Source organism: Oncorhynchus gorbuscha, linkage group LG14, assembly GCF_021184085.1.
Source record: "Oncorhynchus gorbuscha isolate QuinsamMale2020 ecotype Even-year linkage group LG14, OgorEven_v1.0, whole genome shotgun sequence".
Taxonomy (NCBI): Eukaryota; Metazoa; Chordata; class Actinopteri; order Salmoniformes; family Salmonidae; genus Oncorhynchus; species Oncorhynchus gorbuscha.
In genome coordinates, this window is record NC_060186.1 from 17,495,062 (window position 1) to 17,508,763 (window position 13,702).

The 13,702-nt window shown below is 42.8% G+C and overlaps 1 protein-coding gene across 2 annotated transcripts in view; it reads left to right on the top strand.

Moving 5' to 3' along the window:
- The window catches only part of LOC123994572 (optineurin-like), a 34,195-nt gene extending 22,177 nt beyond the window's left edge, over positions 1-12,018 (top strand). The window contains exons 11-13 of one of the 2 annotated variants that reach the window (XM_046297323.1): positions 8,929-9,071; positions 9,177-9,241; positions 11,144-12,018. In XM_046297323.1, coding sequence (XP_046153279.1) covers positions 8,929-9,071; positions 9,177-9,241; positions 11,144-11,259 — 324 coding nt within the window. In that variant the 3' untranslated portion in view covers positions 11,260-12,018. The remainder of the gene's footprint in view (positions 1-8,928; positions 9,072-9,176; positions 9,242-11,143) is intronic. The other variant, XM_046297324.1, reaches the window with a different exon arrangement.
- Positions 12,019-13,702: the final 1,684 nt, after the last annotated feature.

Here is a 13,702-nt window from a genome sequence, read left to right on the forward strand (position 1 = left end):
GGCACTCCAAGCAGGCTAAATCAACCTCTCAAAGTATTTGAAAAAAATAAACTACTATTTGAACATAGGATCTGGTAAACGGTGAGGTCTTCTCACCTTCTATCCTCATGGCGGTTGAAATGATAGCTGTTCATCCCGGTGAGGACATAGTTTTTGGGAAATTCAAAGGTGAACTCCTGGTCGAAGTCATTTATGTAGGGAGACCAGTGGCACTCGGTCTCATAGACAAACGTGTCTTTGCACTCAAAGCCCCACAAACGGTCTTCATAGGCATTGTTATGCTGACTGAAATTAGATGTGTGCATTGTCATGGATCTATTAAAGGGTGGTATGAGGGCCCGACGTCCACAGGTGGGGGTTGTGCTTTTCCAGAGAACACCAAGATTGTCAAATTCGCCACTGGCACCCTGTGCTCTTCACAGTTGAAAGCAGGTACACACTGAGCACGTGACAGACGTGACTGAGTCTGGAGACGCCGTGGAGAACGTTCTGCTGCCTGCAACATGACCGGTTTGGCGGTGGGTCAGTCATGGTGTGGGGTGGCATTTCTTTGGGGGGCCGCACAGCCCTCCATGTGCTCGCCAGAGGTAGCCTGACTGTCAGTAGGTACCGAGATGAGATCCTCAGACCCCTTGTGAGACCATATGCTGGTGCGGTTGGCCCTGGGTTCCTCCTAATGCAAGACAATGCTAGACCTCATGTGGCTGGAGTGTGTCAGCAGTTCCTGCAAGAGGAAGGCATTGATGCTATGGACTGGCCTGCCCGTTCCCCAGACCTGAATCCAATTGAGCACATCTGGGACATCATGTCTCGCTCCGTTGCACCAGACTGTCCAGGAGTTGGTGGATGCTTTAGTCCAGGTCTGGGAGGAGATCCCTCAGGAGACCATCCGCCACCTCATCAGGAGCATGCCCAGGCGTTGTAGGGAGGTCATACAGGCACGTGGAGGCCACACACAATACTGAGCCTCATTTTGACTTGTTTTAAGGACATACATCAAAGTTGGATTTAATTTTGAGTATCACTCCAAATCCAGATCTCCATGGGTTGATACATTTGATTTCCATTGATCATTTTTTGTGATGTTGTTGTCAGCACATTCAACTATGTAAAGAAAAAAGTATTTGATAAGAATATTTCATTCAGATCTAGGATGTTGTTTTAGTGTTTTATTTTTTTGAGCAGTGTATATACATTCCTTTCTGGAAACATTAAGACAGTCTTTTTATATCTATTATAGACATGTTTCTGCAGTGGTGAACCTATAGGCCTTCAGTGTGTGACAGGTTAGTACAGTAGTGAACCTATAGGTCTTCAGTATGACAGGTTAGTACAGTGGTGAACCTATAGGTCTTCAGTGTGTGACAGTGGTGAACCTATAGGCCTTCAGTGTGTGACAGGTTAGTACAGTGGTGAACCTATAGGTCTTCAGTGTGTGACAGGTTAGTACAGTGGTGAACCTATAGGTCTTCAGTATGACAGGTTAGTACAGTGGTGAACCTATAGGTCTTCAGTGTGTGACAGTGGTGAACCTATAGGCCTTCAGTGTGTGACAGGTTAGTACAGTAGTGAACCTAGTCTTAGGTCAGGTTTCAGTGGTGACAGGTTAGTGTGACAGGTGGTGAACCTATAGGTCTTCAGTGTGTGACAGTGGTGAACCTATAGGCCTTCAGTGTGTGACAGGTTAGTACAGTGCTGAACCTATAGGTCTTCAGTGTGTGACAGGTTAGTACAGTAGTGAACCTATAGGTCTTCAGTATGACAGGTTAGTACAGTAGTGAACCTATAGGTCTTCAGTATGACAGGTTAGTACAGTGGTGAACCTATAGGCCTTCAGTGTGTGACAGTGGTGAACCTATAGGTCTTCAGTGTAACCGGTTAGTACAGTGGTGAACCTAGTGTAACAGGTCTTCTATAGGCCTTCTGTGTGTGACAGTGGTGAACAGGTTAGTACAGTGGTGAACCTATAGGTCTTCAGTGTGTAACAGGTTAGTACAGTGGTGAACCTATAGGTCTTCAGTGTGTGACAGGTTAGTACAGTGGTGAACCTATAGGTCTTCAGTGTGTGACAGTGGTGAACCTATAGGTCTTCAGTGTGTGACAGGTTAGTACAGTGGTGAACCTATAGGTCTTCAGTGTGTGACAGTGGTGAACCTATAGGTCTTCAGTGTGTGACAGGTTAGTACAGTGGTGAACCTATAGGTCTTCAGTGTGTGACAGTGGTGAACCTATAGGTCTTCAGTGTGTGACAGGTTAGTACAGTAGTGAACCTATAGGTCTTCAGTGTGTGACAGTGGTGAACCTATAGGTCTTCAGTGTGTGACAGGTTAGTACAGTAGTGAACCTATAGGTCTTCAGTGTGTGACAGTGGAGAACCTATAGGTCTTCAGTGTGTGACAGTGGAGAACCTATAGGTCTTCAGTGTAACAGGTTAGTACAGTGGTGAACCTATAGGTCTTCAGTGTGTGACAGGTTAGTACAGTGGTGAACCTATAGGTCTTCAGTGTGTGACAGGTTAGTACAGTAGTGAACCTATAGGTCTTCAGTATGACAGGTTAGTACAGTGGTGAACCTATAGGTCTTCAGTATGACAGGTTAGTACAGTGGTGAACCTATAGGTCTTCAGTGTAACAGGTTAGTACAGTGGTGAACCTATAGGCCTTCTGTGTGTGACAGTGGTGAACCTATAGGTCTTCAGTGTAACAGGTTAGTACAGTGGTGAACCTATAGGCCTTCTGTGTGTGACAGTGGTGAACCTATAGGTCTTCAGTGTAACAGGTTAGTACAGTGGTGAACCTATAGGTCTTCAGTGTGTAACAGGTTAGTACAGTGGTGAACCTATAGGTCTTCAGTGTGTAACAGGTTAGTACAGTGGTGAACCTATAGGTCTTCAGTGTGTAACAGGTTAGTACAGTGGTGAACCTATAGGTCTTCAGTGTGTGACAGGTTAGTACAGTAGTGAACCTATAGGCCTTCTGTGTGTGACAGTGGAGAACCTATAGGGCTTCAGTGTGTGACAGGTTAGTACAGTGGCGAACCTATAGGTCTTCAGTGTGTAACAGGTTAGTACAGTGGTGAACCTATAGGTCTTCAGTGTGTGACAGGTTAGTACAGTAGTGAACCTATAGGTCTTCAGTGTGTGACAGTGGTGAACCTATAGGTCTTCAGTGTGTGACAGGTTAGTACAGTGGTGAACCTATAGGTCTTCAGTGTGTAACAGGTTAGTACAGTGGTGAACCTATAGGTCTTCAGTGTGTGACAGTGGTGAACCTATAGGTCTTCAGTGTGTGACAGGTTAGTACAGTGGTGAACCTATAGGTCTTCAGTGTGTGACAGTGGTGAACCTATAGGTCTTCAGTATGACAGGTTAGTACAGTGGTGAACCTATAGGTCTTCAGTGTGTGACAGTGGTGAACCTATAGGACTTCAGTGTGTGACAGTGGTGAACCTATAGGTCTTCAGTGTGTGACAGTAGTGAACCTATAGGTCAAAACCATAATCTTCAAATAAAATCAAATCAAATTTTATTTGTCACATAGGTCTTCATGGTTAGTACAGATGTTAGGTCTTCGTGACAGTGTAGCAGTAGTGAAATGCTTGTGCTTCTAGTTGACAATGCAGTGATAACCAACAAATAGGTCTTCAACTAACAATGGTGAAAACTAGGTCTTTACACAGTGTACAGGGGATACAGTGAACATGAACATAGGTCTATGAATGAGTGATGGTACAGAGCAGCATACAGGTAGATGGTGACATCGAACCTATAGGTCTTACAGTATATGAACATATGGTCTTCAGTATGTGACAGGTTAGACAAAGTGAAACAAAGTGGCATAGTTAAAGTGGCTAGGTCTTGAACCTGGGTCTTCAGTGATACATGTGTTAGGTCTTCATACAGGATGCAGTGGTGATGTTGTGAGTACAGTATATACAGGTTATGTATAGTGAGATGAATAATGTAGGGTAATAGGTCTTCATATAAGGTAGCATTGTTTAAAGTGGCTAGTGATATATTTACATCATTTCCCATCAGGTCTTCATTATTAAATGGAACCTGGAGTTGACAGTGGTGGGTCTTCAGTGTCAATGACAGTGTGTTGGCAGCAGCCACTCAATGTTAGTGGTGGCTATTTAACAGTCAGTGGTGATAGGCCTTGAGATAGAAGCTGTTTTTCAGTCTCTCAGTGGTCCCAGTCTTTGATGACACCTGTACAGTAGTGAACCTATAGGCCTTCTGGATGATAGCAGGGTGAACAGGCAGTGGTTGACAGTGGTTGATGTCCTTGATGATCTTTAGTGGCCTTCCTGTAACAGTGGTGAACCTATAGGGTGGTGTAGGTGTCCTGGAGGGCAGGTAGTTTGCCCCAGTGGTGATAGGTCTTCAGTTGTGCAGTCCTCACTACCCTCTGGAGAGGCCTTACAGGTTGACAGCAGTGAACCGTACCAGGCGGTGAACAGTCCCAGTGTGTGACAGGATAGGTCTTCATTGTGCATCTTAGACAGTTTGTGAGTGCTTTTGACAGGTGACAAGTGAACCTATAGGTCTTCAGCCTCCTGAGGTTGAATAGTGCGCTGCTGCTATAGGTCTTCAGTGTGTGACAGGTTGTACAGTGAGTGAACCAAGGTCTTCAGTTTGTCTGTGATGTGTATGTCTTCAGTGAGGAACTGGTGAAATAGGTCTTCAGCTACAGTCTGAACCACTACTGTTCCATGGTGAATGTGGTCTTCAGTGTGGGTGACAGTGGTGAACCTATAGGTCTTCAGTGTGTGACAGTAGTGAACCTATAGGTCTTCAGTGTGACAGGTTAGTACAGTGGTGAACCTATAGGTCTTCAGTTTGTGACAGGTTAGTACAGTAGTGAACCTATAGGTATTCAGTGTGTGAAAGGTTAGTACAGTGGTGAACCAATAGGTCTTCAGTGTGTGACAGGTTAGTACAGTAGTGAACCTATAGGTCTTCAGTTTGTGACAGGTTAGTACAGTAGTGAACCTATAGGTATTCAGTGTGTGAAAGGTTAGTACAGTGGTGAACCAATAGGTCTTCATTGTGTGACAGTGGTGAACCTATAGGTCTTCAGTATGTGACAGGTTAGTACAGTAGTGAACCTATAGGTCTTCAGTGTGTGACAGGTTAGTACAGTGGTGAACCTATAGGCCTTCAGTGTGTGACAGGTTAGTACAGTAGTGAACCTATAGGTCTTCAGTATGACAGGTTAGTACAGTGGTGAACCTATAGGTCTTCAGTGTGTGACAGTGGTGAACCTATAGGCCTTCAGTGTGTGACAGGTTAGTACAGTGCTGAACTTATAGGTCTTCAGTGTGTGACAGGTTAGTACAGTAGTGAACCTATAGGTCTTCAGTATGACAGGTTAGTACAGTAGTGAACCTATAGGTCTTCAGTATGACAGGTTAGTACAGTGGTGAACCTATAGGCCTTCAGTGTGTGACAGTGGTGAACCTATAGGTCTTCAGTGTAACAGGTTAGTACAGTGGTGAACCTATAGGCCTTCTGTGTGTGACAGTGGTGAACCTATAGGTCTTCAGTGTGACAGGTTAGTACAGTAGTGAACCTATAGGTCTTCAGTGTGTAACAGGTTAGTACAGTGGTGAACCTATAGGTCTTCAGTGTGTAACAGGTTAGTACAGTGGTGAACCTATAGGTCTTCAGTGTGTAACAGGTTAGTACAGTGGTGAACCTATAGGTCTTCAGTGTGTGACAGTGGTGAACCTATAGGTCTTCAGTGTGTGACAGGTTAGTACAGTGGTGAACCTATAGGTCTTCAGTGTGACAGGTGACAGTGGTGAACCTATAGGTCTTCAGTGACAGGTTAGTACAGTGGTGAACCTATAGGTCTTCAGTGTGTTGACAGTGGTGAACCTATAGGTCTTCAGTGTGTGACAGTGGTGAACCTATAGGTCTTCAGTGTGTGACAGTAGTGAACCTATAGGTCTTCAGTGTGTGACAGTGGTGAACCTATAGGTCTTCAGTGTGTGACAGGTTAGTACAGTAGTGAACCTATAGGTCTTCAGTGTGTGACAGTGGTGAACCTATAGGTCTTCAGTGTGTGACAGGTTAGTACAGTGGTGAACCTATAGGTCTTCAGTGTGTGACAGTGGTGAACCTATAGGTCTTCAGTGTGTCAGGTTAGTACAGTAGTGAACCTATAGGTCTTCAGTGTGTGACAGGTTAGTACAGTAGTGAACCTATAGGTCTTCAGTGTGTGACAGTGGTGAACCTATAGGTCTTCAGTGTGTAACAGGTTAGTACAGTGGTGAACCTATAGGTCTTCAGTGTGTGACAGTGGTGAACCTATAGGTCTTCAGTGTGTGACAGGTTAGTACAGTGGTGAACCTATAGGCCTTCAGTGTGTGACAGGTTAGTACAGTAGTGAACCTATAGGTCTTCAGTGTGTGACAGGTTAGTACAGTAGTGAACCTATAGGTCTTCAGTGTGTGACAGGTTAGTACAGTGGTGAACCTATAGGTCTTCAGTGTGTGACAGGTTAGTACAGTGGTGAACCTATAGGTCTTCAGTGTGTGACAGTGGTGAACCTATAGGTCTTCAGTGTGTGACAGTGGTGAACCTATAGGTCTTCAGTGTGTGACAGTGGTGAACCTATAGGTCTTCAGTGTGTGACAGGTTAGTACAGTAGTGAACCTATAGGTATTCAGTGTGTGACAGGTTAGTACAGTGGTGAACCAATAGGTCTTCATTGTGTGACAGTGGTGAACCTATAGGTCTTCAGTATGTGACAGGTTAGTACAGTAGTGAACCTATAGGCCTTCAGTGTGTGACAGGTTAGCACAGTAGTGAACCTATAGGTCTTCAGTATGTGACAGGTTAGTACAGTAGTGAACCTATAGGTCTTCAGTATGTGACAGGTTAGCACAGTAGTGAACCTATAGGTCTTCAGTATGTGACAGGTTAGCACAGTAGTGAACCTATAGGTCTTCAGTATGTGACAGGTTAGTACAGTGGTGAACCTATAGGTCTTCAGTGTGTGACAGTGGTGAACCTATAGGTCTTCAGTGTAACAGGTTAGTACAGTGGTGAACCTATAGGTCATCAGTGTGACAGGTTAGTACAGTGGTGAACCTATAGGTCTTCAGTGTGTGACAGGTTAGTACAGTGGTGAACCTATAGGTCTTCAGTGTGTGACAGGTTAGTACAGTGGTGAACCTATAGGTCTTCAGTGTGTGACAGTGGTGAACCTATAGGTCTTCAGTGTGTGACAGTGGTGAACCTATAGGTCTTCAGTGTGTGACAGGTAAGTACAGTGGTGAACCTATAGGTCTTCAGTGTGTGACAGTGGTGAACCTATAGGTCTTCAGTGTGTGACAGGTTGGTGATTCTGAAAGGACAGCATCTGTAATACTAGTACACTCATGTAGGAGGGTGGTGGACTTTTTATAAAACACAAAGGGCCAGTGGTGTAGTGCAGGGTATATGCAGGTATCTAGCTTCTGATGGCATAGGAATGGATGACTTGGCTCGCTAGATCTCCCTTAGAGACCAGCAAAGAAAAATCTAGATTGGATCTTTTCTATTTAGTATTAAACCTTTCCAACAAAAATTGAAGAGATTTAAATTAGAAAAATTGAAAAGAATAATTATCATGTTATTTTATAAATCCTTAGCCCTTGTCTAAAGGCTTAAAGGCCAATGTTTGGGTTAGTAATATTTATAGAGCTGTTCTATTTTCTCTCAGCATACATTTTTTAAAAACTTTTCTATATGTCTAAAGAATCTATATGTTGTTCTGAAATATGAACACAGATGTACTGGACATTTTGAACTCTTGTGGTGGTGATTTGACACAATTACAACCATGGTCTTGAATTGGACTCACATTTTTCCGGTCTTGACTCTCTCTCGCCCACCCTCCGGTCTTGAATCGGTCTCGCTTTAGGTGGTCTTGAACACAACACTGGCACTTACTGGTCTATGCAGTATAATGAGATCATTTTGTTCATAATTGATGAAAAGTAGAACAGCACTAATGACTTAAATGATTAGAGAACACGTTTCACTTTGGGAATCAGTCAGTGAAAGTGCTGATGCAAAAAGAAAGGCCACTTTGGTTGAATATTGACAGTAGGCTAATTTAGTGCCTTTTCTCACCTTTTTTATGTAAGAGATGGATTGTCTAGAAGGGCAGTTAAAATATAAGGGCTGGTCAAATTGGTTTTCCCATCGGAGGCCTGCAACACACAAGCAAGGGCACAATAACTGAATAGTGTTATTATGTAAATTAGGCAAAAGGCATAATCATATGGTAATGGAAGTCTGCATCTGCATCTCCTAGACCTTTTGGTTACTCACTCTTCATGTATTTCGGCTGTAAGCCAATTATAAATGTTTTCCTGATAACCAACCTCTTACACAAAGAAATGAACACTTCCTTCAGCCTACAACTTAAAACAACAGCATACCTTGCCCGTTGACCAAGACACCAGCAAGAAGCAGAATATAGAAATTGGGTCAATTCATGGCTTCTCTGAAACGTGTGGTCTTTTAACACAAGCAAGGGTAATGATCAATTTATAGAGCCACACCCAAGCAGTGTTCTTGGGCCATGTACTTTGGTATTTGATGTTTGTAGTGCTGGCATCATTCCAAGTTTTGTTTCTGAGAAATGTTGCAAAACGGACATTCTTCATAAATTATCCCTCTTTATGGTTTAAACAATGTATTTTATTCCCCAGGGGCTTATTGGTTGGCGCTTCCATACTTCTACAACAATTTAAAGAACATTGAACATGAACACTACATTCTGATGGCATTCACATTAATCTGTACAACAATACAGCCACACCCTGTAATCATTGACACGTTTAGACAAATGTTTTTCTGTGATTATGTTTCATTTTTAATAATGTGTTTTACTGTGCGTGTGTTTTTTTTTTTTTTTTTTTTTTTCCCAGGCGGAGGTGTACTCCTCTGACTTCTACGCGGAGCGAGCAGCTCGGGAGAAGATTCACGAGGAGAAGGAATGTCTGTTTGCTCAGCTGGAGTTTGTCAAGAAACAGAACACTCAGCTACAGGACGAGATTGACTCACTTGGCAGGTGCGCATCAGATTACATATTGATGATATGACCACAGATTGGTCATGTTAGGTGACGTTCACTGCCATTTTGGATCCACCGCCTGACTACGACTGGTTTCTGTAGGCAATCTCTGAGTGATATGCAGAGAAGACACATGCCACGTGGAGGCAACATACAGGGAGCCAGAGGTACAGGACAGTACAATGCTTTAAGTCATTCACCTTGCTGAGAGAACAGGGCTCAAGCCAGGGCACATCATATTGTTTTCTGCCAATTAAATGTTCTCGTATTTATTTTACCACGAAAACACTCTGCTCCTCTTCACCCCATCAAATTATTTACAACAATGATAATTACATCATTTATGCTGTGTGTGTACAGTTGTGGCCAAAAGTTTTGAGAATGACACAAAGTTTGCTGCTTCGGTGTCTTTAGATATTTTTGTCAGATGTGACTATGGAATACTGAAGTATAATTACAAGCATTTCATAAGTGTCAAAGGTTTTATTGACAATTACAGGAAGTTGATGCAAAGAGTCAATATTTGCAGTGTTGACCCTTCTTTTTCAAGACCTCTGCAATCTGCCCTGGCATGATGTCAATTAACTTCTGGGCCACATCCTGACTGATGGCAGCCCATTCTTGCATTATTAATGTTTGGACTTTGTCACAATTTGTGGGTTTTTGTTTGTCCACACGCCTGTTGAGGATTGACCACAAGTTCTCAATAGGATTAAGGTCTGGGGCCATGGACCCAAAATATTGATGTTTTGTTACCCGAGCCATTTAGTTATCACTTTTAACTTATGACAAAAAATGAAATATGCCATTTAGCGGACGCTTTTATCCAAAGCGACTTAGTCATGTGTGCATACATTCTACGTATGGGTGGTCCCGGGGATCGAACCCACTACCCTGGCGTTACAAGCGCCATGCTCTACCAACTGAGCTACAGAAGGACCAATCATGCTGGAATCATGCTAGAATCATGCTGGAAAAGCCATTGTTCGTCACCAAACTGTTCCTGGATGGTTGGGAGAAGTTGCTCTCGAAGGATGTGTTGGTACCATTCTTTATTCATGGCTATGTTCTTAGGCAACATTGTGAGTGAGCCCACTCCCTTGGCTGAGAAGCTACCCCACACATGAATGGTCTCAGGATGCTTTACTGTTGGCATGACACAGGACTGATGGTAGAGCTCACCTTGTCTTCTACGGACAAGATTTCTTCCGGGTGCCCCAACAATCGGAAAGGGGATTTGTCAGAGAAAATGACTTTACCCCAGTCCTCAGCAGTCCAATCCCTGTACATTTTGCAGAATATCAGTCTGTCCCTGATGTTTTTCCTGGAGAAAAGTGGTTTATTTGCTGCCCTACTTGACACCAGAACTTCCTCAGTCTTCGCCTCACTGTGAGTGCATCTGCACTCACACCTGCTTGCTGCCATTCCTGAGCAAGCTCTGTTCTGGTGGTGCCCGATTCCGCAGATTAATCCATTTTAGGAGACAGTTCTGGTGCTGGCTGGACTTTCTTGGGCGCCCTGAAGCCTTCACAACAATTTAACCGCTCTCCTTGAAGTTCTTGATGATCCGATAAATGGTTGATTTAGGTGCAATCTTACAGGCAGCAATATCCTTGCCAGTGAAGCCCTTTTTGTGCAAAGCAATGATGATGGCACGTGTTCCCTTGCAGGTAACCATGGTTGACAGAGGAAGAACAATGATTCCAAGCACCACCCTCCTTTGGAAGCTTCCAGTCTGTTATTCAAACTCAATCAGCATGACAGAGTGATCTCCAGCATTGTCCTCGTCAACACTCAAGATAATCACTGACATGTCAGCTGGTCCTTTTGTAGCAGGGCTGAAATGCAGTGGAAATGTGTTTGGGGGATTCAGTTCATTTGCATGGCAACGAGGGACTTTGCAATTAATTGCAATTCATCTGACCACTCTTCATAACAGTAGATGCAAATTGCCATCATACAAACTGAGGCAGCAGACTTTGTGAAAATTAATATTTGTGTCATTCTCAACTTTTGGCCACGAATGTATATAAGGGAATATCGTTACCATACCACTGTGTGTCTGATAGGTGGTGATGCCAGGGACTGGCAGGGGAATATACCGGAGCACGTCTGCCCCAAGTGTAACGAGATCCTACCAGACCTGGATAGCCTGCAGATTCACATCATGGACTGCATCATCTGAGCCTTCATGATTGTCATCAGCAACAACAAAGACAACTGTCACAGATGCACCTTACTCTGATTCTTCCTCTACTTCATCATCCCATTTATGGCAGAGTGAAATGCAACCTTTATGCTCTAAAAAGTGCATTTATTTTGCAGTTCACGGCTATGTTGCTCTGGTCTATGTTTTAGAACATAACTATAATATAAAATGTATTCTTACATTGCACAACTAATTTCTTTTGTTAGAGGGGCGAAAATCATCCTGTAAAATATATCACGTTTAATATACTGTTAGGTGATAAATGGAGAACTGGAAATTGTATTTTTAGTTTGGTAACTCGTTTATTTTCTTATGACAGCTGTCTGTCACATAGTTTAGAATTAACTCTTTAGCAAGAAACGACTTTGTTTATTAAATGCTTATTATGGATTTTTGGGTGGTTTAATTTAATCCAGCTGTAATTCTGTTTCGATGAAGGTTATGAATAGATTATGATTACAGCATAGACATTTCCTTTTGAATAATTCAACGGAGGGAAAGATGCCCAAGACAGTTTTTTTTTTGTTGTAAATGTATATTGCACATACATTTTATCCATCATCATCATGGTTTGTACATTTATAATTAAACCTATGTAGCCTGCAGGATGTATGCCTATGCAAGGGAGTGTACTGTTTTAGCCAACTACTAACTTCTGTATCCAGATGGATTCACAAATCTTGTGATTCTGTAAAATAATTATGAAAATATGTAATAAAGGTTATTGGTACAGTAGGCTGTTTCTGTCTCTTTGTTACACACACATCTAGAATATAAAACTCTTATTGCACCTGAAAAAATGCAACATGAGAGTACCCACCATGGATATGGAACAGAATCGGCTTTATATATATGGTGTAAAGCAGCTCGAGCTGCAACCAACACTCAAACTGGACAGTTTTATTTCAATCTCTTCATTCACAGATTCAATCATGGACACTTACTGACAGTTGTGGCTGTTTTGCGTGATGTATTGTCTCTACCTTCTTACCCGTTGTCGGTGTCCAATGTTTATAACCTGTTTTGTTCTGCTACCATGTTGTGTTGCTACCATTATGTGTTTGCTGCCATGCAATGTCTTAAGTCTCCATGTAGTGTTGTCTCTTGTCGTGATGTGTTTTGTCTCTTATATATATAATGCCGTCATTGTAAATAAGAATTTGTTCTTAACTGACTTGCCTAGTTAAGTAAAGGTTAAATATCTTCAGATGTTTGTTCTGTCAATGCAAATCCGGGTTCTTTGGGACTCACTGTAATCTGACCTCTGAACTCTTACCTTCACCATTCAAATTCAATATGGTCTTGATCCCGGATCCCAGATAGCACAAACCATGTTTGTTGACATTCACCACCTTTGTGTATATATTAGCACAGCGGCTGTTGCCTATATATAAATGGGCCATGCCTACTTTAGAGACACCAGTCAATAAAATGAAATAAACGTATCAAATGTGGATAATAATTACAGCAAAAAAATGTAAATTAAGTATACATTAGGGATACATTTATGATTTTATTGGCGATATGCTGACGCGGTCGCCAGGTGTTTACGGTGTTTCCTCCAAGACATTGGTGCGGCTGGCTTCCGGGTTAAGTGGGCGTTGTGTCAAGAAGCAGTGCGGCTGGGTTGTGGTTCAGAGGACGCACAGCTCTTCGACCTTCGCCTCTCCGGAGTCCGTACGGGAGTTGCAGCGACGAGACAAGACTGTAACTACCAATTGAATACCACAAAGTCCCATCTCCTAGCACCTCAGAATTTTCCCCATGGGCCAACTAGCAATCTCGACCGGTATGATTAACTGTCCCAATGGCGTGTGTAAACCTAGCATGATAGCAGATCAGGCAGACTGCTCAGAATTCTAATTCACCTACTATCAACATTATTTAATCATCCTGTCAGACCAATATAACTGTGTCTTTACGGCTTAGTACAGATCCATACAGTGGGGCAAAAAAGTATTTAGTCAGCCAATTGTGCAAATTCTCCCACTTATAAAGATGAGAGAGGCCTGTAATTTTCATCATAGGTACACTTCAACTATGACATACAAAATTAGGGGAACAAATCCAGAAAATCACATTGTAGGATTTTTGATGAATTTATTTGCAAATTATGGTGGAAAATAAGTATTTGGTCAATAACAAAAGTTAATCTCAATACTTTGTTATATACCCTTTGTTGGCAATGACAGAGGTCAAACGTTTTCTGTAAGTATTCACAAGGTTTTCACACAATGATCACAAGAACGGTGAGCAAAAATCCCAGAACCACACGGGGGGACCTAGTGAATGACCTGCAGAGAGCTGGGACCAAAGTAACAAAGCCTACCAGTAACACACTACGCCACCAGGGACTCAAATCCTGCAGTGCCAGACGTACTGGCTTAAGCAGGGGGACACATGTCCAGGCCCGTCTGAA